This window comes from Patella vulgata, chromosome 7 (assembly GCF_932274485.2).
Source record: "Patella vulgata chromosome 7, xgPatVulg1.2, whole genome shotgun sequence".
In the NCBI taxonomy this organism is placed as follows: Eukaryota; Metazoa; Mollusca; class Gastropoda; family Patellidae; genus Patella; species Patella vulgata.
In genome coordinates, this window is record NC_065885.2 from 12,648,259 (window position 1) to 12,674,549 (window position 26,291).

A 26,291-nucleotide genomic window follows, 5' to 3' on the forward strand; every position below is an offset into this window, starting at 1 on the left:
ATTTTGTCTTCTTTTTGTTTGATATTATATTATGCGAATACTAAAGAAACGCCACTATTATTCTACATTGTAATGAAATGAAATGAAATGAAATGGAGTTTAACGTCCTACTGTTCTGCTCCTAACCTGGGCTAATGAAGACGGGCAAACGCCATACAGTGTGCTATGAGGGAAATTTTGCCCGGACAGCGGCACTACGGCCTACTCTTATATCGAATTCCAACTGCCAAGGGATCTTTTACGTGCACGCCAATGTGTACACGGGACCTCGGTTTTTCGTCCCATCCGAACGACTAGACAGCTTTCCTTGTCAGCCCCTCCGTCCTGCATCACTGACAAGAGAGAACCACGCCGGAAAATCTGGATGAACTTTCTCGGCCAATGTGTAATGAAATGAAATGGGGGTCTAATGTCCTACTTTTGTGTGCCATCCAACTTCTTAAGTTTTTTCTTGGTCCTCCAGTTTCATCCCACTGTTAAAATTGAACCATATGTTAGTCCCGAAATGACATAATTTGTGTCAAGTGGACATTGAACCCCATCTCTCGCTCTCTCTTTCTGTACGAACTGGCCTATTCATAACTGTTTTTGTATGTGCACACCAATGTGTACACAGGACATCGTAGACCCTAGCCAATGTGTACACGGGACATCGTAGACCCTAGCCAATGTGTACACGGGACATCATAGACCCTAGCCAATGTGTACACAGGACCTTGTAGACCCTTGCCAATGTGTACATGGGACCTCGTAGACCCTAGCCCTGATACTTGACTTGAAAAATCCTTTCTTTATTCTCGGTCACCTGGGTTATTCTAGCCAAGTCCTGCACCTACCACTGGCCCTTTGAATATGGATAGGTTTTAGAGTTTAATTTTCTTATGTTTTGCAACAGCATCAGACAATTCTTTCCAGAACATTTGATACCTCTTCTTATCTAATACCTTTTGATTCTCTTTTTCATCGGTCAGGTGGCTGAATGATCTAATATGTGTGCTTTAAATTGATAAGATCTGTCATTGAGTCATATCCCAGCTTGTACGTGACATGGAGTAGGGTCACCTGTCCAACCTCATTGGTTTTCTCCAGGTCCTCCAGTTTCGTCTCCCAGATAGATCCCTAAGTGCATGCCAATTATTGAAATAAAAAGTTGAACCATATATATGTTAGTCCTGAAATGACCCAGTTTGTGTCGAGTGGACATTAAATCTCTCTCTTTAATGTGCATGACAATGTGTATACTCAGGAACTTGGCTTGAAAATTTCTATCTTTATCCTCAGTCACCCTGGCTACTCTAGTCGAGATTACAGTACCCTTATTAAATTTCCCCTTTGGACCTCTTCATATTTTTGTGTTTGGTTAGTAGCTTTTGACTATCTTTGTTATTTGGATTCAGTGTTGGCGTGCTTGGCATTGTTTTTATTTGCCGGCTGCAGTGGCTCAGTGAGTAAGATGCTGGCTCGCTAGCCTGGAGGTCTCGGCTTCGTTCTCAGTGTTGGCTGAGAAAGTTCCTTGTGATTTTTCTGTTTCCCCTTGACAGTTGTGCAGGACGGGGGGGTCGGACAAGTACAACTGCCTAGTTGTTTAGATGGGACGAAAAACCAAGGTTCTGTGTAAACATTGGCATGCACATAGAAGAACCCTTGACAGTTGGAATTCGATATAGGAGTAGGAAGTAGCGCCACTGTCTGGGCAAAATTTCCCTCATAGGACACTGTATGGCATATGTGTGTCTTCATTAATCCAGTCACAGCAGAATAGTAGGAAGTTAAACCCCGTTTCATTTTTGGTTTTATTTCTGTCTTTCATTTTACAGTCTTCCTCCAGTGTTGATAGATAGGCAGGGTTGGGTGGCCGAGTGGGCTAACAAACACTTTAGGCCATAAGGTCTGTCGTTAAATCAAGTGATATATTTTTTTACTGAAATAAAGAAATATATATGTTAGCCTCAAAATGACCTAGTCTGTGTTAAGTCCTTATTAAGCCCATATCTCTCTATTCCCCCACCCACCCACCTATACACCTCCCGTGTTGAATAGATAATACTTGTAACATTATTTTGCAATATGAGTGGAGATTTGAAAGATTTTATTTGTATATACATTCTGGTATAAATTCTACACAATAAAAAGAGACATTGAAATATATATCCACAAAGAATTTTTTATTTAGGACAAGTTATTTTAAGTATTCTTTGTGGTCATTACAATAGTATATCTGTTCAAGGTTGTACAGTACATAGACAATCCCACACAATCATTAGTATTACAATCACAGTAGGCTACATAGTAAACTATAGAACTCCACCTTAATTGACATATTAAAGGTCTCTCTTGTGCATATTATTAAATATGAGAGAGAGAGAAATGAAATGAAATGAAATGGGGTTTAAGGTCCTACTGTTCTGCTCCTACTGGGCTAATGAAGATGGGCATAAGCCATACAGTGTGTTATGAGGGAAATTTTGCCCGGGCAGCGGCACTATTGCCTACTCTTATATCGAATTCCAACTGCCAAGGGATCTTTTACATGCATGCCAATGTGTACATAGGACCTTGGTTTTTCATCCCATCCGAATGACTAGACAGCTGTCCTTGTCAGGCCCTCTGCCCTGCACCGCTGACAAGGGGAAAACACAATATGTTTAGGACTAACATAGCACAATTTTATTTCAATAATTTGCTTGTGTGTAGGGGTCTTACGCATTATTCAAATTAGTTCAGTGAAGAAACCTATTGAGTTTCAACAAATTATTTTAATTACTTCTAGCCCTTGTTTTACTTAGGAGAATATAACAACTAAAAAAGTTATTAACTGATCTGTCTGTAATTGATATGCATTATTCAAATAAGTGAAGTGAAGAACAATTTCTGTTAATTATTTCTAGAGTTATGGTCTCTGTTTCACTTTGTAGAATATTGTGAATGCTATATCTGTAAGAAATTAACATCATCATTCAAAAGTGATCTTTCCTTTAATGTACAAACTGCCATGACACCACCGCCAAATATTGCAGGTGTTAACTCCGCCCATTGCTTGCATTATAAGGCAGTGTTACAAGGCTTTTTTTTTACTATTTATGCCATACATGTAAAGTGACTATTATCACCTGAGATGGAGTGCACATGCTATTTCTGGCTAGGCGGACATTTTAAGTTGGATAGGAGAGAAAATTCGGGTAGCAGGGTTTTTTCATCAAATCATGTGGTTAGGCTTCACCTTTATTTCAATGGGAATTGGTATGTTAAGCTATATGCAGTACAGTTTTGAATCAGTTTATGTGGAAATTGAGGGTACTATTGGCCAATGACATTTTTTCAGTCATTTGACATCAGTGGCACCATTTCTGAGATGAGTGTATGTTTCGTTGCCTGGCAACCTTTTTTGAAATATTTATATAACATTTCTCAAGGATATGGATATTTGTTTTGCTGCCATTATTACAATTAAAAAGAGTACAAATCCCCCAGTCCTATCATGCTTCACTTTAAATTTGATAAAAAAATTAACGGTACTGGATAACCCACACTAAAGGAGAACGAGTCACGCGCTTCTTCTTAACAATAAACATCAATTTTAAGTCATGGATTCATTGGCGACGAGAGCTGTCAAAGTTTGCTGTCTGAACCTCGGCATTTAATTTTGCTGTCATTTATTTCTGCAGTAACAATGGGTGAGTTCACTTTGAATAGTACCTTATTAGATCGATATAATCAAAGGAAATTAAAGTTTTCCTTGCATATTTTCTTGTCAATTAATCACGTGGTTGCCCGCGTCTGATCATAATAATAAGCTATTGCCATTATAAACAAAAATGTCCGGAATTCACCTCGCTAATCAGCTGTTTAAAATTCAAGGCATTGCCATCCCAGTTAAGACTGGTTTGTCATCGAATAATGTAAGGTAATTCGGCGACCCCATTTACCTATATAGACGGTCAAAATTAATTAAAACTGACAACGCAGGACATATATATGGCCTATTATATCTCGATTATCAAGTATGCAATTATACTGCGCTAACCCTCTGAGCAGTGAGTACCGTAGATTATGTAATCTCGTCTACGTCAAATTGACAGGTGTTTTATTTATTACTGCATCTGCATAAGCTGTCAGTTACCGCATAACAAAAGGGTGTCATTATATATGACACATTTTAAAAACTAATTAAGGTGGCAATGGGCAAATATTATAATTAAAATTATTTTATATGAACCATGAAGTGACATAAAAACTAATGCCAACATTAATATCCATTATTGTCATTGGAAATGACAACTTTGATTCTCAGGTGTCCAGTTCAAAATTTAGATAACAATCATTTAAATTTATAGAGGTTGAATGAAATTTACTCTGTGATTCACTGGTAGCCTATTGGCACTATTGCTTCAGTCATTGATACAGAGATAACATCAATACTGTGTATATATTTCAATTTGTAAGTAAAATTAATATTATTCTTTGATTTAAATTTAAACCTGTATATCAGTGGTTTTCAAGCTATTTGGCACCAAGGTAACTGGAGGTTTTTGGGAATGAACTAAATCTTTAATGATGTAATCTTTTAGTCAATTTTAGGGGTATTTATAGTTAGTGGATATAGCAATAAACTACAACACATATTTATGGAAAAACAACTACTAATTTATTTGGGCGAGGTTACAATTAAAGAGTATTTTCTCAAGGTTATCAAGCTAATAATACAGCAATACAAAATCGTGAGGAAAATTATTATGTAATCATCGTAATGTTTAAATACTGTAATAATTGATTCTGAACACTTTTACTGCTGGTGCTTTTATATGCCATTTAAAAGTTTTCAACAATGTTTCTACCGAAAACAAAATCTTCTTAGTCTGTATATATATATATATATATATATATTGCAATACCTGAATAAACTCAATACAGTCAGAAACAAATTTTAACATTTAGGGCTTAATTTTATGATATTTATTGGTGTCTAACTTGATTTTTTAAGAGCACTGCAACATGCTTAGTAGATACTCATACATAGTCACTCACAGCACACCAGCAAGAACCATTGCTATATAGTGCATCTGAATGAAACTATTTTTCATTACATTCATGGTATCTAATTTGCATTCTGTGCAGGGCAGAATATGTTCACCCTTTCAAGAACATGTGACAGAATGGTACACACTGATCAGCAGTGAATTTTCGCTAGGCCACTTCAATCACTGATAAGGATGACATCGATAACTTTTTTCCTGCGACAAATTAAATTCTAAAACATTTTTTTTATGTATGGGAAAAATTAATAAAGGCGTTTGACGTATTTGTAGGTAAAAATTATTTCCTATTTAGTGTAAATGGGTATTAAAATGACTAAAAGGCAGCATTCCGCCCGAAGCATTAACTTCTTATGTAAACAATGCACGCGCCATTCAGCCAATGATTGACCCCGCGTGCTGTGAGGGCACGTGTTAAGGCAGTCATCTTTGACAGAGATATTACTACTCGTAATTCTCTGTGAAACGGATTGAGAATGCTATTGGAATGTTTAGATTACTATGACCCGGTGCAGAGGTTTTAAAGTTTACATTCTAAAACACTATTTGTTTTTAAAACTCTATTTGTCTTTTTTGTTTTTCTGGCCTTTGAATTCATTTGCCTTTTAGGCTCAATGGTAATTTATCAGTCTTACATCATTACATAATAATATTAGTAATGATAAATAAAAGACTTTATCATATTCATAAATTGAACTAAACATTACATTATCTTTCATAAATTAGTACATTCATTTTATTAGTAATGATAAATAAAAAAAACATATTTTTTATGTATATAAACAATATTTTATTGCATTTGGAATTGGATTGGGGAACAGGCTAGGGCTAAGTTGTATGGAAGACCAAACAGCTCTTTAGTCAGTGTCCTTAATTCATAGCCCTTAATTGTCCCCGCCTTTCGAAGAAAGCAGGGGACTATTAAAATGGGTTCGTCCATCCGTCTGTCTGCCTTGATGGAGTTGGAAGATGGGCATTTTCTGCTTGGGGTAAGCAGAGATAAGCAATTTGATTGGTTGATGCTTTGGGACACGATAACTTTAGTTCTAATTAAGTGAGAGTGATAAAATTTTGTGTATAGTTTTATTACATCAATACCTTGACTAAGTTCGATAATGAGCATTTTCTGCTTAGGGTAAGCAGAGCGATAAGCAATTTGATTGGTCGAGACTTTGGAATACAATAATTCTCATTCTAATTTAGCTAGAATATTCACACTTGGCGTAGGTGTTTATTAGATGAATGCCTCGAATGAGTTGGGAGTTAGAAGATGAGAATTTTCTGCTTACGGTAAGCAGAGATAAACAATTTGATTGGTTGATGCTTTGGGACACGATAACTTTAGTTCTAATTAAGTGAGAGTGATGACACTTGGTGTATGGTTTTATCACCTCAATACCTTAACTAAGTTCCATAATAAGCATTATGAATTAAGAACAAAGAAGAAAGAACACTGAATAAAGAGCTGTTTGGTCTTCCATAAAGTTGACACCTCTGCAGAAAAAAAGACAAAGTTACATATGTGTTTTCAGATTCCAACAACACCCACCCCGGCCTATACAAAAGAACTTAAGTTGGTGGTGTAAAATGTCAATTTATTCTATTAAATTACTGAAACATGAATATTCCAATTGGCAACAATTAATAGTTACCCTTACTTCATGTTCCTTACTCAACAACAGTTGGGCTTAATTCAGACTAAGACACACATTTAAAACTTTATAAAATGTGAATATGTAAGGTATGTTAAATACTGTACCGATATATACAATCTCTATATACTTATTATAAATGTTATCTGATGATGACTAAGATAAAAATAGAGATAGTAATTGTTATGTGGTTTATATAATGTGAATGTATTCCGTATTTACATCCGATCTACCTTGTGTTTGCTGGTGGATAATTTATGACTTCACATTTTTCACATTAATGAATTGTTTTGGAGAAATCGTTTATACCGTATACCTATACCATTTATTACTTCACACCTTTTTGCATTAATAAATATTTTTCAGAGAAATTGTTTATGGTAACCAGGTAATAGATCTTTCTTTTCAAAGCAAACTATTGGCTTTGTGTTCATACACAATAATGACTTCACACTGATGGTTTATGAAAACAGAGATATATCCGGAAGTGAATTAAATCTAGACTAGCGGGGATTGGGTGGTCAAGTGGGTTGGTTTTCGATCTCAAGCATGTACATGACAAGAAGTTGGGTCGCCTACCCAGCCTAAAGACCCCTGTGCGGAGTGAGCTATTGAAATAAATCTGTAGTACAGATTCTGTACTATATGTTAGTCCCAATATGACCTCCCTCTCTCTCTCTCTCTCTCTCTCTCTCTCAACCATATCAAATACCTTTAAAATATCCTTTAAACAATTCACTGGACTTGTGTTTGTTGGGGAATGTTTACCTTGAATGACTTTGCACAATAATACAATAATATAACTTTTTTGGGGGAAAAGATTTATTCAGGAATACAATGTGAAAATCTTTTTTAATATAGACAGATACATTTAGGAATTTTACTACTGAGTGAAAGATTTATCCAGGTAAATCAGATTTAAATTAAATTCATCATAAATTCAACAAAAGGTAAATTATCACCTTGACAATGTAAAATCAACCACAACATCATCCTTTAAAGATGAATTATGTAAAACTTAGATAAAGAGCTGTCTGTTCTTGCTATAATAGTTCAAAAATATATAATGAAAAATATATCTTTTGAAATTTTCATTTAAATTACTTTATTCTGAGCAAAGTTAGGACTGTTTGAAGATAGAGCATAAATCGTTGATTATCGTAGCAACAGTACTTGAAAACCGTGCCTATTTTCTCTTTATGTGTCTATGTGTTGCCTACAGGCCGCACTTCTGAAACTTTTAATACATATTCCTTATACCCTAAGGATGGCCTCTTATTATTTTTGGTGCAAGCCCGACCCCCAGGGACAAATGAAATGGGGTTTAACATCCTACTGTTCTGCTCTGACTAGACTAATGAAGACAGGCATACACCATACAGTGTGCTATGAGGGGAATTTTGTCCAGGCAGCGACACTAAGCCTACTCTTATATCGAATTCCAACTGCCAAGGGATCTTTTACCTGCATGCCAATGTATAAACAGGACCTAATTTTTTTTGTCCCATTCGAATGACTAGACAATTGTCCTTGTCAGGCCCGATGTCCTGCACCACAAGGGGAAACCCCCTCAGAAAATCCTGAAGAACTTTCTCGGGCAAATCAGGGAAAGTATACACGACCTCCAGGGTAGCGTGCCATCGTCCCAGGGATGGAGACAGGTGCAATTTATGTGTGTGTGTGTGTCGCCTACAGGTCACAGTTCTTAACAGATCCTCTTGAAACTCTGCATTCTTTTTCTTTATACCCTCAGGATGATCCCTATTGTTTTTGGTGAAAGCCAAATCCCCAGGGGCAGTGCCACACCCCTTTTTTCTTTGTGTGTTGTCTACAGGCCACAATTCTTAATGGATGGTCTTGGAACTTGGCATATGTATTCTTTATAGCCTAAGGGACAGAGCCACGCCCACATTTTGTGTTGATCGTATACAGGCTGCAATTCTGAATGGATCATCTTGGAACTTGGCATATTTATTCCTTAGAGTCTAAGGGCGGCAACTATTGATTTTGGTGCATGTCCCGATCCCCAGGGGCAGAACCACGTACATTTTTTTATACGCCCACATTTTCATGTGGACGTATATTGTCAACCCACAGTCCGTCCGTCCACAATTGTTTTTGGACTCTTTACAGGTCACAATAATATTTATCCGATTTTGACGAAACTTTAAATATAGGTTTATCTCCAACAGATCTCGTCTGCTTTCGATATTGGCATGTGTCTGATCGAAACTTCGTGGATTATGGCCCCTGATTGTACGAAAAATCACAATTTTAGCTTGTGGACCCTATAAGGGTCACAATTTTGAACCGATTTTGATGAAACTTGACATGCATGTTTATAACCCAAAGATCTTGGTTCCTTTCGATATTTGTGTCCATCGGATCGTAACTTCCTGAATTATGGCCCCTGATTGTCCGAAAAATCGCCTTTTTTAGCTTGTGGTCCCTCTGGAGGTCACAATTATTATCTGATTTAAAAAAAACGTTTGATTATATCACCATTACACTGTAATGAAGGTTGAGTTCGAATTTCCCGAAAATCAAACCAAAACTGCCGGACAAAATTGCCGCCGCTTGTAAGCGAATAGTGTAGAAATATGGTATATTAAGGTTTATAACCGAAAGATCTTGGTTCCTTTAATATTTGTGCATATCGAATTGTAACTTCATGAATTATGGCCCTTGATTGTAGGAAAAATCACTTTCTTTTTAGCTTGTTCTCTATCCATCTCTCGAAAATGTGGGCGTATCCTGCCTGGCAGCCGCTGGTTGTGTTTAGCATCTGAAGGCCACAATTCTGAATGGATTATCTTGGAACTTGGTATACTTATTCCTTTTACCCTAAAGACGGCAACTATTGATTTCAGTTCATGATCTGACACCCTTTGGTAGTGCCACACCCATTTTTTGATAATATTTTGTCAGTAGATAATCTACAGGTTGCAATTATTAACATATTTGGATCCAATTCGGAACAATCCATCATAGGGTTGTAACTATTTGTATTGGTCCATGTCCAGCCTCCAGGGGCAGAGCCATGCCCAAATTCTGGAATTCTACAGGCTGGAATTCTAAATGGATCATCTTGGAACTTAGCATACCATATTTATTCCTTATACCGTAAGGATAGCAACTATTTATTTTGGTGCATGTCCCGATCCAATCTTTTGTTAATTTTTTTGTCAGTAAATACCCTACAGATTTTGTTAAAGTTCGGCAATCAATCATTTCAATAACAGGGTTGTACCTGTTTATATTGTTCCATATCCAATCCCCAGGGACAGAGCCACGCCCAATTTTTGTATTTATCATCTACAGACTACAATTCTGAATGGATCATCTTGGAACTTTGCATATTTATTCCTTAAACCGTAAATACAGCAACTATTTATTTTGGTGCATGCTAACCCCTTGGGGCAGTGTCATACCCACTTTTTTGTTAATATTTAGTCTGTAAATTTGGCCTTCTTTGCCTCTTGTCATATTACAGCCATTTCATATTTCATTCTCTTCATTTAAAAAAGTACCATATCAATCAAAGCAGGAATGTGGCCGTACATATATATTGCAGCGGTAGCGATGCTCTCGTTTAAATCTTGCAGCTGTTCAAATCCACTTAAATCTTGGCCATCCAATGGTTTAAAGAGTTGATTATATGCTTGTCATGTGAATAAATGCCTAAATAATAATTTATATAACATTTGAAGCCAACAGAAAGACCGGTAATAGGCAGATTTAGCTCTTACGTAATGCATCTTTAAGCAACTTACTGGAATGGTTACTTTACTGACTTTGCAAAACAATACAAACTAAAAAAATTTAGGGAAAAGTTTTATTTGAGAATATGATGTCATTTTCCTCAAAATATTTAGCAAGATGTAAAAAATTGTCCTTGACAATTAAAGACGGGAAAATTAATGGATTTTACTGTTGAGTGAAATATTAATCGTCTTATGTCATAACAGGTTTATGAATAATTTTATCAAAAAAAAAATAAAAAATCACCTTGACATCTTCAAAACATTTGTATGATTTATTATTTGACTTTATACGTTTAAGAAAACAAAACAATATTCATGGTATATTTATGTCTCGTGATGTTTGAGTAATATTATAGGTGATAAATTGTTGTTTTTTATAATGGAGCTGAACCTCTAACTCAATTATTTCCATAATATTTGAAAATAAAAACACAAATTAGAATTCAGTATTGGTCCATTTCAATCAGTATTGATGTTATTACCATGCTGTGAAATTATGAGATCCTGATATCCAATATTTAAGATATAATGAACATTTTAAAATCAATACACAAGTCGTGTATTCTTTGGTTTCGGGTGCCATTTGTAATGAACATAGCAAATCATATCCTACAAGACAATGTGGCAGTAATAAGTAAGATTGATTTACAAACGACAAAATAATAATTAAAAAAATCGTGTAGAATGGACTAAGCAGATGTAAACGACTGTCGTTCAGTTTTGACTGTTCAGTTATTTCACCGAACATAATTGATTAAAAATTACAATAATCTGACATTATAATGTACTCTTTGACCTATTATCGTTGATTTTTAGGTTCCAAAGAATAGGGGTTTGGATGGCCGAATGATAAGCATGTGCGTGCTGTATCATAAGGTCTGTCATTGAGTCAATTCCCGCGGTTTTGATTCCCCGGTTGTACATGACAACCTTGTGGGTTTTCTCCAGGTCCTCCGGTTTCCCCCACTGCTAAAGACTCCTACTCGTAGTCGAATATTGAAATAAAATTAAACTATAACACATACTTACGGAAGAACAATATGTGTTATAGTTTATTGCTCTATCCAGATACTAAATGCCTCTAAAAGATAATGAAATAAAATTGAACCATGTGTTAGTCCCGAAATGACCTAGTCTGTGTCGAGTGAAGGTTAAACCCCATTTCTCTCTTTCTCTTGGTACTTAGAAGTTTAATTCTTGTGACTTTTCAACGAGTACTCATTCAATATTGTGTATATATATCTTCGGAGTATTATGGTTGTCATTCTTTGCTTGATAAAGAGGAGAGAACCCTCGTCGAGACTACCGGTACATCAGAAATAAATATTTTTATGTGACTTGTATTCCATATAATTTATGTCACGTGTGAAATTTTTGAAGTTAAATATAAATTGTTTTTCAGTGATGAATAAAGCTACATGTATTCTGTGGTCCATGAGATAATCATGGTGAACAACAGGATGGAATCAAATCATGGTTTCTATGACAGCGGTTGTAGTTCACCAGTACCAGAAACCAGAGATAAAAACGGATTTGAAGTTTGGCCAAATGAGGAGAATTGGGTACACATACAAGCTGCTGAGTTGATACTACAGACTTTAAAACAGTCATATGTTGTGGAGGAATTAAAAGATGGATTGCTTCGTTTACAGAATCTACAAATATTTACTCATAGTATGTTGATATTTTTGTCATTATCTTTAATCATTCAGGTTCTTACAATCTTATTAAAACACAGATCCTATTTCGTTTCGTTTTTTTATAGTTCAATATTTCGTGTTACTTGTCTTTACGTACTGTACTAGGATCTGGAAGAATGTGATTTACCGTCTCGCTAGCAAATTCAGATAACTAATCTACTTTAGGGATTGGTTAAAGTCTCTAATTGTGAAAATTTAATCTCTAAAACAATCTGATAAAAACACAGAGGCCCTATTTCGTTTCGTTTTTTTATAGTTCAAAATTTCGTTTTACTTGTCTTTACTACACTAGGATCTGTAAGAGTTGTTATATAACCCGCATTCTGGTTGATGTGAGGGATTAGCCAGTGAAATAGTCTGTTTTAGTGATTTCTTGGAGTGCGATGCACTGAACTGTGGGTATCCTACTAGAAACATCGATGCAGATTGGTTAATCAAATGTCTGATGTCATAAGGTCAAAAGCCGTTCGTATGACCTCTGACGTGACCCCCCAATATAACTGGTCAGATCTTCATGTAGTAGAGGCCATCGGAAGTATAAAAAAAATGAAACAAAATATAGATCTGTATTTTATTCAGATTGAGGTGCTTATTTCCACTGAAAATTACGTTTAAAGCTGACTGATTAATTTTGATAATGAGTGTCCAATTTACAAGTATTTAATTTCCTGACCACTGTCCAAACATTAATCATTATACATCATTAATCTATTGGGTTGTTTATTTTTAACAGTGATTGAGAAATTAAACGCTTGTAAATTGGACACTCATTATCAAAATTGAATGGTCAGATTTAAACTGGACCGAAGTACGAATTAAACGATTTATGGTGATTTTAAACAGTTTTTACGAATTTTTAAACAAAGATTGGATATTAAACGAATGAGAAAGAAATTAGTGGTAGATACACAAGATTAAATGATACCTGGGTTACAGTGTATGTAAATGGTACATCTTTTTCTGTTTTCTATTTCCTTTTACAGCAGAGGTTCAGAAATATTTGGAGAATAATCAAGTACATCTATTGGTTTTATCTGTAATGAAACATTTATCGGCTTTTGATGATATACAATTAGTAAGTATGTCTTTACTAGACTACCTTTGTTTACCAGGTGAGTAGGGTCACCTGTCTAACCTGGTGGGTTTACTCCAGGTTCTCTGGTTTCCTCCCACTGCTAGAGACACCTATGCTCAAGCGAATTATTGAAATAGAATTGAACTGTATGTTAGTTCTGAGATGACCTGGTTTGTGTTGAGTGGACATTACCCCCTCCCCCCTCTCTCTCTCTCTCTCTCTCTCTCTCTCTCTTTTATGTTTATAAAGAATGTGGTATTACAGTTAAATTTATAGTTTATAATAATATATAAAAAATATGTGGTATTACTAAAAATGGTCTATTTTTTGGGAAAAATATCTTGCAAGTATACAGAATATGTCTGAAATTGACAGATTTTCAAATTTTGATGTAAACAAATTGTCTCTGGAAGTCCAAACTTGGCTATATTTAAATGACGTCTAAAAACCTTATTTTTTACCCAAACGTTTGACCTATAATTTAAATGCTTCACTTTCTATTTGTATATTGTAACTTGACTATTCCTTTGTATTCTTTTGTTTATTGGTATATAAATGTATGTTTTTTATGATCATATCTACATTGTAAAGCGCCACAGAGCAGTCAGACTGACTGAATGTTCAGCGGTATAGAAAACGATTATTATTATTTTTTATTATTTAAAAGTTCTGCTTTATAGAACAGTTAATTGTACAAGCTATTACCATATGAATAATATTGTATATTTTTTATTTTTCTTCCAAAATAATCAGATCGGTTTGCAGCTTCTGTGTTCCTTTATATCTCACAGTAGAATATTAGAAGATAGTATTAAAAACTCTGATACACATAGGTAAGTTCCTTTATATCTCACAGTAGAATATTAGAAGATAGTATTAAAAACTCTGACACGCATAGGTAAGTTCACAGAAGTATGTTATAAGATAGTATTAAAAACTCTGACCCACATATGTAAGTTCCTTTATATCTCACAGAAGAATATTAGAAGATAGTATTAAAAATTCAGACACACATAGGTAAGTTCCTTTATATCTCACAGAAGAATATTAGAAGATAGTATTAAAAATTCAGACACGCATAGGTAAGTTCCTTTATATCTCACAGTAGAATATTAGAAGATAGTATTAAAAACTCTGACTCACATAGGTAAGTTCCTTTATATCTCACAGTAGAATATTAGAAGATAGTATTAAAAATTCAGACACGCATAGGTAAGTTCCTTTATATCTCACAATAGTATGTTATAAGATAGTATTAAAAACTCTGACCCACATATGTAAGTTCCTTTATATCTCACAGAAGAATATTAGAAGATAGTATTAAAAATTCAGACACGCATAGGTAAGTTCCTTTATATCTCACAGAAGTATGTTATAAGATAGTATTAAAAATTCAGACACGCATAGGTAAGTTTGCCTTTGGAACTGAGAAAAAGGAAAACAAATGCAATGAAATTTGGTATAATGGCCTAGTTTTCTGCACTAACTAAGATAATGAAATCAGACATACACCATGCAATGAGAGATATTTTGTCCAGACAGTTTTATTTCTCGTTTTCCGCCTGCTTTTCAACATATTTCAACTGCCAAGGGTTCTTTTATGAAATGAAATGAAATGGGGTTTAACATCCTACTGTTCTGCTCCTAAACTGGGCTAATGAAGACAGGCATACGCCACACAGTGTGCTATGAGGGAAATTTTGCCTGGTTTTTCGTCAGGCCCTCCGTCCTGCATCACTGACAAGGGGAAACCACGCTGGAAAATCTGGATGAACTAGCGAGCCAGCGTCTTACGGTTCTTTTATGTGCATGCCAACCAGGGGCATGGTGACACATGATTTTGCATGAGGAACAAGATGCTGCCTGTCCCCCAAAGAAACAATATTTATATGTGTGTGCGGAGGAGCGGCTCCCAGAGCCACTGGGTAATATTGGTCTGTGTGGAACATGCTTGAATAGATTTGTGGCATATCTGACCCACAGTATATGTTTGACACTGGTTGAGCATTATGATTATAATGTTGAAAACCACATTGAAACCATATGATTGTTTGTCATTTGCGAGGGGGCGCAAAAACTCAGTGTTGCGCAAATACTCTCAACCATGCTGCAAAGCATCAAAGCATCCAACCAGGACAGCATACAATACATATACACAAAATACTTAATTAGCACACACACACATATCCAGCACTTTGGCATAATCAATTGAATGACAGAACAAGAAAGAAGAAAATATATTGATTATCACACACAGAGATTAAACAACAATTATTACAAGGAGAAAACCTATAACATTTAGTTAATGATACATTATGGGAGATTTGATGACGAGTTGGCAGTTTTCACTATAATAGTTAAAAACTAGCTAATGTAAAGGCAATTTGCTGAAAATTTCATTCAAATTGATCCACTATGAACCGAGAACTAAGCGATTGAAATTTTTGCCTAGCCTCGATCATCATTACTAGTCAGTACAATAAACAGCATCTTCTCGATTATCCATTTAATCGTTAAATTGTGATGGAAAGTTATGCAGTAAATTGGCTCATAATCCACTAAAGATCGCAGGCTAGAGATGCCATCTAGAGTTGATTATGGTCTGGATAGGTTCATTAATGTCTAATTAATAATTTATATAATTTTTACAGGCCTAAAGAAAGACCTGCAATAGACAGATTTAGCTCTTGCATAATGTATGTTTAATGTATATTTATTTGTATGATTTTAGTCATGTAATGGAAGTCTTACAGAATAATATATCAGATCCAGAAATTCATAAAGGAGGAATGAAAATATTTTCCTGTCTTCTGGAAGATGGTTTGTATTTGGAATGTTGAATAATTTCGTTTTTTATACGCCCACATTTTCATGTGGATGTATATTGTCCCCTTTCGTCTGTCCGTCCGTCCGTTCGTCCGTCCGTTCACGATTTGTTTGTGGACACTCTACGGGTCACAATTTTTATCTGATTTTGACAACACTTGAAATATAGGTGTATCTCGCAAAGATCTCGATTCCTTTCGAAATTGGCATGTATCGGACCATATCTTCATGAATTATGTCCCCTGATTGTACGAAAATCATGTTTTGAGCTTGTGGACACTCTAGAGGTCACAATTTTTATCCGATTTTGATGAAACTTGCAATGTATGTTTATTACCCAAAGATATCGGTTCCTGTCAATATTTGCACATATAGGAGTGTTACTTCCTGGATTATGGCCCCTGATTTGTCTTGCCTGGCAACCGCTGGTTTATACTTTTGATGGTCTACACTACACTTTCGATGGCCTGTACTGGAAGGTTGCGCCAGGGGTCGTACGAGCGGCTTTAGACCCTATGACGTCAGACATTGATTAATCAATCTACGTTGACGTTTCTAGTGGATTATCCACAGTTCTGTGCATGGTACGCCAAGAAGTCGCTATAACTGATGGTTTCATTGGCTAATCACTCACGCCATCCAGAAAGCCGGTTAAATAACAACTCTTCCAGATCCGAGTGTAGTACAGACAAATAAAACGAAATTTAGAACTATAAAAAACGAAACGAAATAGGATCTGTGTTTTAATGAGATTTCTTGGCATTGAATAAGAAAGATTTTAGGGTTTCTCAAAATTCAAAATAAACCCAGTTTTAATTTAAAAAATTGAATGTTGCTATTTATATTGTATTTGGTGCAGTATGACATTGACAATTGATGAACAAAAATATGTGGTCAAATTCCTTGCTCTTTCAAGTAAAAAAAAATGAAATGATAAAATTTGGTTCCTGTATGTTTTCAGATTATATAAAAATGCAGCTAAAGTCTGAAGGAAGATTATATGAAGTATTAGATATGGTTTTTAAAAGTATTGCTGTATTTAAGGATGATGAAGGAATTCAATTTTATGCCTTTGCATCTCTGGCACATTTACTAAGATTTGGTAAGAATTTAAGTAATTAAGAACATATGTTTCATTCTTTTATTTGAATAAATTAATATTGATCAATAATATACACATTATTCCCAATCTAACAAAGAATGAAGAACAACATCTTATTGTTGTCTAAGATTTAACACAGGAACAAGGTCACAAGAAAACTAATAACTGTGTGAATTAAATTTGATACAATAGAACCTTTTTTGGGAACTTTTTACAAAATGAACAATGCAGAGAAAACCGATAAATGTGAGAATTAAATTTGATACAATAAAACTTTTTTGGGAAACTTTTTAGAAAATGAACAATGCAGAGAAAAATGAAATGAAATGAAAAATGAAATGGGGGTTCAACATCATACTCTTCTCTCTTCTGCACCAACCGGGCTAATGAAGCCAGGGGTAGTTGGATGGCTGAATGTTTAGCGCGAGCACATTGCATCAAAAGGTCTGTCATTGTGTCAAGTGACAAGGAGTAGGGTTGCCTGTCCAACCTTGTGGGTTTCCTCAAACTGCTAAAGACCCCTACCTGCAAGTGAATTATTGAAAAAAAATTGAACCATATGTGGGTCCCAGAATGACAGTGTTTGTGTCAAATGACGTTAAACCCTCTCTCTCTCTCTCTCTCTCTCTCTTTCTCTCTCTCTCCTCCCCTTTTCATTATTTGCAACACTTCCTGACTCGACAAATCAGGAAGCGTTTAACCAATTCTATCATATATGTAGAATTTGTGGACAACAACATTGTCTTTTAATGATCTAGTAAATAATGTAACCCTTTTGCTACTGGTTACTATGGTTACTAGCTCACTGTGCCATTTCTTTACTCGACTATTCTAATAATAGAATGGGAAACGATAGTCGGGTCCTACGTAAAGTTGCTATAGTTTGTGGTGACTTAATTGGTGACCAAAACTCACATGATGAAATGGTCAAGCAATACCTCCAATTACAATTTCGTCTGATTACAATTACAACTCTTGACAATTCAAATTAAAAAAAAAGGTAGGAGTAAATGACTCTCTCTGGGCAAAATTCTTCTGCCTTGTGTTGGGCGAACAATGATACCTTTATCTTTAAATGACAAAAGTATTGGGTTGACAAGACATCTGATTATAATTACAGAAAAACAAGGTCCTGTGTATACATTGGCATGCACATACAAGATCCCTTGGCAGTTGAAATTCGATATAAGAGTAGGCCATAGTGCCGCCGCCTGGTCAAAATTGATGTATACCCATCTTCATTAGCCCAGTTGGAGCAGAACAGTAGGACATTAAACCCCATTTCATTTCATTTCTTTTAAAGCAATCAATTTTTTTTGTCTTACACAATGTTATTATTTTATTGAATAAAGATGATGAAACCAAGAAAGAAATGATGAAGAAATATTATCAACTAGTGATGGATTCTCTGTCTATTAATAGTTCTAAACCAGATATTGTAGAGAAGATATTAATTATCATAAACATACTAGCTCATAATGGTAAGTAAAATTTAGTTTGTTGTTTAAATCTTCTTCCTGTCTATCAAAAAGTGTCTAAGTTGTAATGTCATGATTTGCCCATTTTTTGGATATTATCAAGTTTCTCGCAGCATAATCCACTCTAATATGTACTTAGATTGATTATTTAACATTTAATTAAGAAAACAAAATCAGAATACAAACGATAGATAATCTCCAGTCTTGGATTCAGTGTGTGTGCTGTATCATACGGCCTGTCATTGAGTCAACTGGCGTGGTTTCGAATCCCCGGTTGTACGTGACAAGGAGTAGGGTCGCCTGTCCAACCTCGTGGGTTTTCTCCGGGTCCTCCGGTTTCCTCCCACTGTTAAAGACCCCTACGTGCAAGTAAATTATTGAAATAAAATTAAACCATATGTTAGTCCCGAAATGACCTAGTTTGTGTCGAGTTTAACCCCATTCCTCTCTCTCTCTCTCTCTCTCTCTCTCTCTCTCTCTTGGATTCAGTCAGATTAAGAAATTCATGTTTTTGGAAGTCATTATTAATGAGTACTTGTGACATTGTAATTTTTGCCTTTGAGCAGCCATTCCAGTGCTACAATAAGATGATAATGATTATTACCCTGTGGTCTTTCTGTGTTGAATGTCAATAATTGCAAACTGCTTCTAAATCATAAAGCATATTTTGTTTTTTTGAATTATCTCCCTTGACACACTAAAGGGGAGATAATTCTGAGAATATTTCCTAATTTAGTTTGAAATATTTTTACACAAGATTTCAATTTACAGAAGAATGCCATACAAAATTAGTGATTGAAAATGTCCATTTAAAGTTGATGCAGTTTGTAAAATCAGCAGTTGATGATATTGTAAAGTCCAGTCTGGAAATTTTGGTTCTTCTTTCGTCTTCAGGTAAGATTTTATAAAGCTTGTATGAATCTTTTACTGTCTTTAAGGTTAATGAACCTCTACCCAGAGCAAGGAGAGCCACACCCCCTTGACAGAAATGTGGCTATACATCTTTCTATGCAGTTTTTTTACGCCAACATTTTCATGTGGACGTATATTGTCATCAATCTGTGTCTGTCCACATTTTCTTTGTGAACACTCTACATCTAATAGTTTTTATCCGATTTTGATGAAACTTGAAATTAGGTTTATATCCCAAAGACCTGGGTTTATGTCGATTTTGGCAAGTATCTGAACGTAACAGTCAGGATTATGGTCCCTGATTGTGCGAAAAATTTCCTTTTTAGCTTGTTCTATGTCCATCTCTTGCAAAATGTTGGCGTATCTTCCATAGCAACCGCTGGCTTTATCTTGTTCTCTGTCCATCTCTTGCAAAATGTGGGTGTTTCTTGCATGGCAACCACTTGTTTTTATTTTTACAGAAACAGTTTGTAATGATGAAGTTCAGTCTGGTTTTATGATGGATATTCTGTTTCCAACACTGATTAGTCAACCAGAAGAAGCTGAGATACAGATGCTGGGTTTAGAAATATTCCAATTTACCGGTACTGTATATTATTGGGTCTTGTTCTAATATGAAATGAAATGGGGTTTAAGATCCTACAGTTCTACACTATCTGGGATAATAAAGACAGGCGTGTGCCATGCAGTGCGCCCATCGAGTTCGAACCGTTAATCACTATTTTACATGCACAGTAACACTGGTGAACCTCGGTTTTTTATCTCATCTGAACAACCAGATGCTTTCCTTGCCTGGCTTCTTCCTTTGATTGGCATAAACATCTCTGATTATGTGATACAATGTTATAGTTATATTTAACTTCTATCTAGTGGTGTTGAGACTTTGGAAGCCATGTCACACGCTCCTTATAGTGAACTGCATCAAGGCTCTACTTTAAAAACCTTGCCAGCTAGTAAATTTCATTATTTACTTTATTTCACATTTTCAAGACATTTATTTAAAAAAAAAAAAACATGGCAGTTTTAAGAGCTATCTCAATTTTAAAATCAATTTGAAGTGTCTTGTACACATAAATTTAGCTGTATTTGGTGTGTGATGTTCAAGAATGTACATTGATTGACAAAGTATGTTCTCCAATTTGTCAATTTCATGACCAATCGTCCAACCTCGTGTGATTTCTCCAGGTCCTCGTATTTCCTCCCACTGCTAAAGACACCTACACGCAAGCGAATCAATGATATAGAATTGAACCAGTTTGTGTCAAGTGGATGTTAAACCCCCCCTCTCTCTCTCTCTCTCTCTCTCTCTCTCTCTCTCTCATATGACCAATCAGTCAAGCTGGTAAATATGTCCAAAAGGTGATTCCTGAGGAACAAGTGCCTTAATTAAATCATTTTATTGATATTTTGTTAATGTTATTTCTAGCTTCTGAACTATTTAAAGACCTTGACACTGCCGATTTAGCATCTAATTGGACTCGTGTTATATACACCAGTATGTCACAACACTTAGATTCACCTCTGGTACAGGTTTGTAAGTTTTGTATTTTACTGTGACTGATAGTTTCATGCTATATGTAGACGGGGATATAATGATTTTACTGTGACTGATAGTTTCATGCTATATGTAGACCGGGATATAATGATTTTACTGTGACTAATAGTTTCATGCTATTTGTAGACATGGAAATTTAACTGTGAATGCTATATGCAGGTCTGAATACAGTTATATTATTTGTACCTACCAAAATGTCTGGCACTGATGATCCAGCCGGCACTGATGATCTAGTCAAACATGTATTAATAAAATCAATAAAAATGCAGAAAAATTACAAATCTGCGGCAGACAAATTGACAGGCAACAATCAGTTGTCGTGCATTACAAAGCCTGAATTGGTATCTGACAATGTCTGTGACTGGTGCCTTATTTCCAGGCTTGGCTATATGCTAGTTTGATGGACAGTTGGCAATAACTTCAAGAAGAAATCAACTTATGTTCTAAAATTGTTTTAGAAAGATGCCTTTGTAATACTACCAATACTTGATTTTGTATTTTCAGAAATCTTCTTGTATGGCTTTGAGTAAATTATTATGCTGTAAACCTGAAGCATATATGTGGATTGGGGAAAGCACAGATTTAAAACAGTGAGTACTAATTACCTTATCTTTATTTGATATTCTTCCTTGTTACTTCTATTCTAGTAAAGCCCTTTATTTGATATCAAGGTGGTTGTACGGGCAATAAAAGGAACAGGAAGAGTTTTAACATCTCCATGATACTTTGGTAATTCTGAGGTTAACATTCGAGAGGAGAATTTCTATTGAAAGAAACATCGCCGCTGACTCTTTATCAAATTTCAACTGTCGCAGGTTCTTTCACATGCGTACCATGGGTAGCCCTTAGTTTTTCATCTCATCCATATGACAAGGTACCAATTTATCCGCACTTAACTGCCTCTGCCTCCACAACTATCAATAAATTCTGGAGTAAACATAAACTTTTGAAGTGTTCTGAAACTAGATGCCACAGGTGTTATAACTGACTAATGTACATATTGTAAATGTACATATCATATATATAGTATTTATTATTGCTAAATATGTTTTGAATATTTTCAGATATCCCCTTCACTCATTGTGTCTAGGTACCTTGTTGATGTATTCTAAATTTGAAGAACTGTATGCAGCAGCCTGTGATTGTTTTTTCTACTTAGCTGCTGATAATGGTGGGTAACTTTTCATTCCACTCTAGAATATACTCAACTTGATTATTTAACATTGATTAAAATACAGATGTGACGCCATCCTTTGGTGTTGGCGTACCATTATTTCAAATTTATGATTACGGGCAATGTGCTAAGCGTACTTTATTTATACTAGTTGAAATTTTTGACCTGTGTGACGTATTTCATGGCAAAGCAAGTGCGAGTGTCTGTATTTTAAGTTGTTTAATGGTCTCGAGCTTACGACATTGTGTAATATATTGAAACAACAACTCAGGGCTAACGTCCCTCAGGTTGTTTTAGTATATTACTTAATGTCTCGCTCTTGACCATTAAACCACATTTAAGAAAACAAAAGCAAAATATCAACAGTAGATAATCTCCTAGCTTGGATTTAATCGGATTAAAAGAGAAAGAGAAATAGGGTTAACTGGACACAAACTAGGTCATTTCGGGACTAACATAAGGTTTAATTTTATTTCACTAATTTGCTTGTGCGTAGGGGTCTTTAGCAGTGGGAGGAGACCGGAGGCCTCAGAGAAAACCCACGAGGTTGGACAGGCGACCCTACTCCTTGTCACGTGGATCCAGGGAATAGAAACCACGCCAGGTTCCAACCCATCTGACTAAACTAAAAAAAGACCCTGTATACATGTGAGAGTTGGAATGAGTTAAAAGTAGATCAAAAAGTGCACTTATTGCACAATGCATGGTGTTTTCCCAGATGAAAACTAAGACATTGAACCCCATTTCATTTTCATTCTAAAGCAAGCTGTTGATCAACTGTTGTATACATGATAATGCATGTACATGTATTTGGTTTTCACTTTGATTATTTCAGATGCATTATGTAAAAATTTAATACAAAAGAATTCTCACTTTGCTATAATTGAGGGAATGAAGTTGCATTTATCCTCCCCAGTTGCTCTAGCATCATCCTGTCGTGCTCTAAGAGGCTTATGTATATTTCAGTAAGTAGCAGTAATTTTAAGTTTTATAAAGATAATCACTTAACTTTTTTGTACACAGCATGTTTTTTTGAATGGCAAAGCTTTATTAATTGATGAATGAATACCGGTATGTTAAAATGCATTGCATCATGGCATGAATTTCATACCTAATTTTAACAATGTTTTAATTCTTACTAATGAGATGTAGATGATACACCAGCCTTGTGATACGATGTGTATTTCAAAAGCAATACTCTTTATACAATACAATAATGAAATTAAATGGGGTTTAGCATCCTACTGTTCTGCTCCGACTGGGCTAATGAAGACGAGCATATGTCATGCAGTGTGCTATGAGAGAAATTTGCGGACAGTTTTTATCAAGTCTCGGGTGACATGAGCTAATATATTGCTGTCAAGTTTTAGCATAGGCCCAGCTAGCCAATAGGAACTGGTTTACAAGGCACATGCCCAGCTAGCCAATAGGAACTGGTTTACAAGGCACAGTCTGATATACTGTTTGTCCGTGCCACTGGAGACGTGAGCGGAGTTACTATTCAGACCAACCAGTTTCCTCAGTTTCTATCTATCTCTGATCATAGTCAACATTTGCTAGTAGTTTTTATGGGTTTAGATAGTTTTGTTGTGTTGTAGGCTATAGTAGTAATCCTAGTAATACTGATTATACTTATAAAATTTTTCCTTTGCGTCATGAAAGTCAACTTAATGTATCTGGTATTGTATCTTGGAAAAGTGTATTTCAATTATGCACTCACATGTTCATAGCCCAGTCAGAGCAGAACAGGACATTAAACCCCCATTTCATTTCATTTCATTTCTATACACAATGTATAGGTGTATCGTAACAGCCCTAATGATATGATATTTTTATATGTATCGATGACAACAAGTTGATTATATCAGATATTTTTGTACATAGCGATGACGACAGGTCGATAATATCAGATATTTTTGTACATAGCGATGACAACAGGTCAATTATATCAGATATTTTTGTATCTAGTGATGACAAAAAAGTGATTATATCAGATAATTTTGTATAGCATGATGACAACAGGTCGATAATATCAGATATTTTTGTATCTAGTGATGACGACAGGTTGATAATATCAGATATTTTTGTATATAGCAATAACAGCAAGTTGATTATATCAGATATTTTTGTATATAGTGATGATAACAAGTTGATTGTATCGGAATATGATGATGTATTACAAATATTGGTGACTATATTACGGCGGTATGGACAAGATATTGGAGTGTTAAGTGAAGTTGTAAGCACTATTACGTGTTTGGCTGATATTGGTGAGACATCATCCACATCTTTTTTATTACTAATAATTTAACTTGTTTATTAATGGCATCCATAAAGCTGCTGATTTTCATTCTAATATTTTGGACAATATCTAATGATTCACTCTTAATATGTATATAGATTTATTGTTTAACATTTAATTAAAAAAACAAAACCAAAGGGGGAGGGGGCACGGTAGCTAAGTGGGTAGGACGCTGGCTCGCTAGCCTGGAGGTCGGGTGTTCGATCCCTGCATTGGCCGGGAAAGTTCATCCAGATTTTCCGGCGTGGTTCCTCCTTGTCAGTGATGCAGGACGGGAGGGCCTGACAAGGGTGGCTGTTTATTCATTCGAATGGTACGAAAAACCGAGGTCCCGTGTACACATTGCCGAGAATGTACCAGGTCCCTTGACAGTTGGAATTCAATATAAGAGTAGGCCGCAATACCGCTGTCTGGGCAAAATTTCCCTCATAGCACACTGTATGGCGTATGCCCATTTTCATTAGCCCAGTTCGGAGCAGAACGGTAGGACGTTAGACTCTGTTTCCTTTCATTTCATTCCAAAGGGGGGTGAAGGGGTGGGGCATCAAAAGGTTTTACTCAATACTGAAGGGAATTGAATAACGCTTGTGCGAAAAAATTCTTTACAGAGATTCAATTTTACTGTATTTTATTTTACAAGGGATTTAAAACCCATCAAATGAATATCAGCAGCTTTAACCGATTTATTTATAGCCTTGAGAATGAATTTTGAATATTTATTATTGTTATGAAATGTATATGCATCTGTCAGATGGTCAGTATAAAGTTCCTATATAATGATATATTTTCATCTTTCATATTTACGCAAATTGCACGTGTATAATTATTGTTCTTAATGATTTTACACCATTAGCAGTACGTTAAAGATCCCCTGACAGTTAGAAATCAGAATAAGAGTAGGCTGTTGTGCCACTGTCAAGGCAAAATTACCCTCACAGAACATTGCATGGTGTCTGCTCTGTGCTGTTTGTGCAATAAAGTAAGATATTGAATAACAATAAACCCCATTTCATTTTGTCTGATTCCCAATCATCAGTCATATATATAGTTCGTCTTCATTAGCCCAGTCGGAGCAGAACAGTAGGTTGTTTAACCCCATTTCATTTCATTATATATATATATATATATATATATATATAAATAAATTGTAGGTCCATTCATGTATTAGGGGTGGTTGACTGACTGTATGGTTAACGCATGCTCATTGTATTAGAAGGTCTGTCATTGAGTCAACTGGCGTGGTTTTGATTCCCTGTTTGTATGTGACAAGGAGTAGGGTCACCTCTCCAACCTTGTGGGTTTTCTCTGGGTCCTCCTTTTTCCTACCACTGCTAAAGATGCCCTATGTGCAAGCGAATTATTGAAATAAAATTGAAAGATATGTTAGTCCCTAAACGACCTAGTTTGTGTCGGTGGTTAAACCCTCTCTCTCTCTCTCTCTCTCTCTCTCTCTCTCTCTCTCCATGGATGTATTAACCAGTAATATGTATGTTTCAGATGTAATAAGACATCAATGTATTGTAGAGAAGGTACATCTACATATATTAAGTATATTAGATAATTTCCCCGATGATAGGATTATACAGGAAGCTGGTATAGAGGCTATAGCTGTTCTAGGAGGAGCAGGTATTATCACCAATAAAATAAAACACAAAACATACATGGAATACAATCACTGAGTTTAATAGGAGCAAAGTATCAGTAATAATTATGGTGCC

At 35.5% G+C, this 26,291-nt stretch overlaps 1 protein-coding gene and 1 long non-coding RNA gene across 3 annotated transcripts in view; both read left to right on the forward strand.

Moving 5' to 3' along the window:
- The first annotated feature begins 3,544 nt into the window (after positions 1 to 3,544).
- LOC130013567 (uncharacterized) lies at positions 3,545 to 14,057 on the forward strand. Its single transcript, XR_008788753.1, has 4 exons — positions 3,545 to 3,674; positions 11,852 to 12,123; positions 13,133 to 13,224; positions 13,978 to 14,057. It is a non-coding gene; the product is annotated as an uncharacterized LOC130013567 (long non-coding RNA).
- A 1,901-nt stretch (positions 14,058 to 15,958) lies between these two features.
- LOC126828485 (leucine-rich repeat serine/threonine-protein kinase 2) overlaps positions 15,959 to 26,291 on the forward strand; it is a 61,570-nt gene continuing 51,237 nt past the window's right edge. Inside the window, exons 1-11 of one of the 2 annotated variants that reach the window (XM_050558239.2) lie at positions 15,959 to 16,044; positions 17,012 to 17,152; positions 18,505 to 18,633; positions 19,402 to 19,524; positions 20,004 to 20,126; positions 20,969 to 21,072; positions 21,602 to 21,687; positions 22,162 to 22,268; positions 23,107 to 23,236; positions 24,408 to 24,541; positions 26,071 to 26,199. In XM_050558239.2, the coding sequence (XP_050414196.2) occupies positions 15,963 to 16,044; positions 17,012 to 17,152; positions 18,505 to 18,633; positions 19,402 to 19,524; positions 20,004 to 20,126; positions 20,969 to 21,072; positions 21,602 to 21,687; positions 22,162 to 22,268; positions 23,107 to 23,236; positions 24,408 to 24,541; positions 26,071 to 26,199 (1,288 nt within the window). In that variant the 5' untranslated portion in view covers positions 15,959 to 15,962. Of the gene's footprint in view, positions 16,045 to 17,011; positions 17,153 to 18,504; positions 18,634 to 19,401; positions 19,525 to 20,003; positions 20,127 to 20,968; positions 21,073 to 21,601; positions 21,688 to 22,161; positions 22,269 to 23,106; positions 23,290 to 24,407; positions 24,542 to 26,070; positions 26,200 to 26,291 lie in introns of those variants that run through there. The other variant, XM_056102274.1, reaches the window with a different exon arrangement.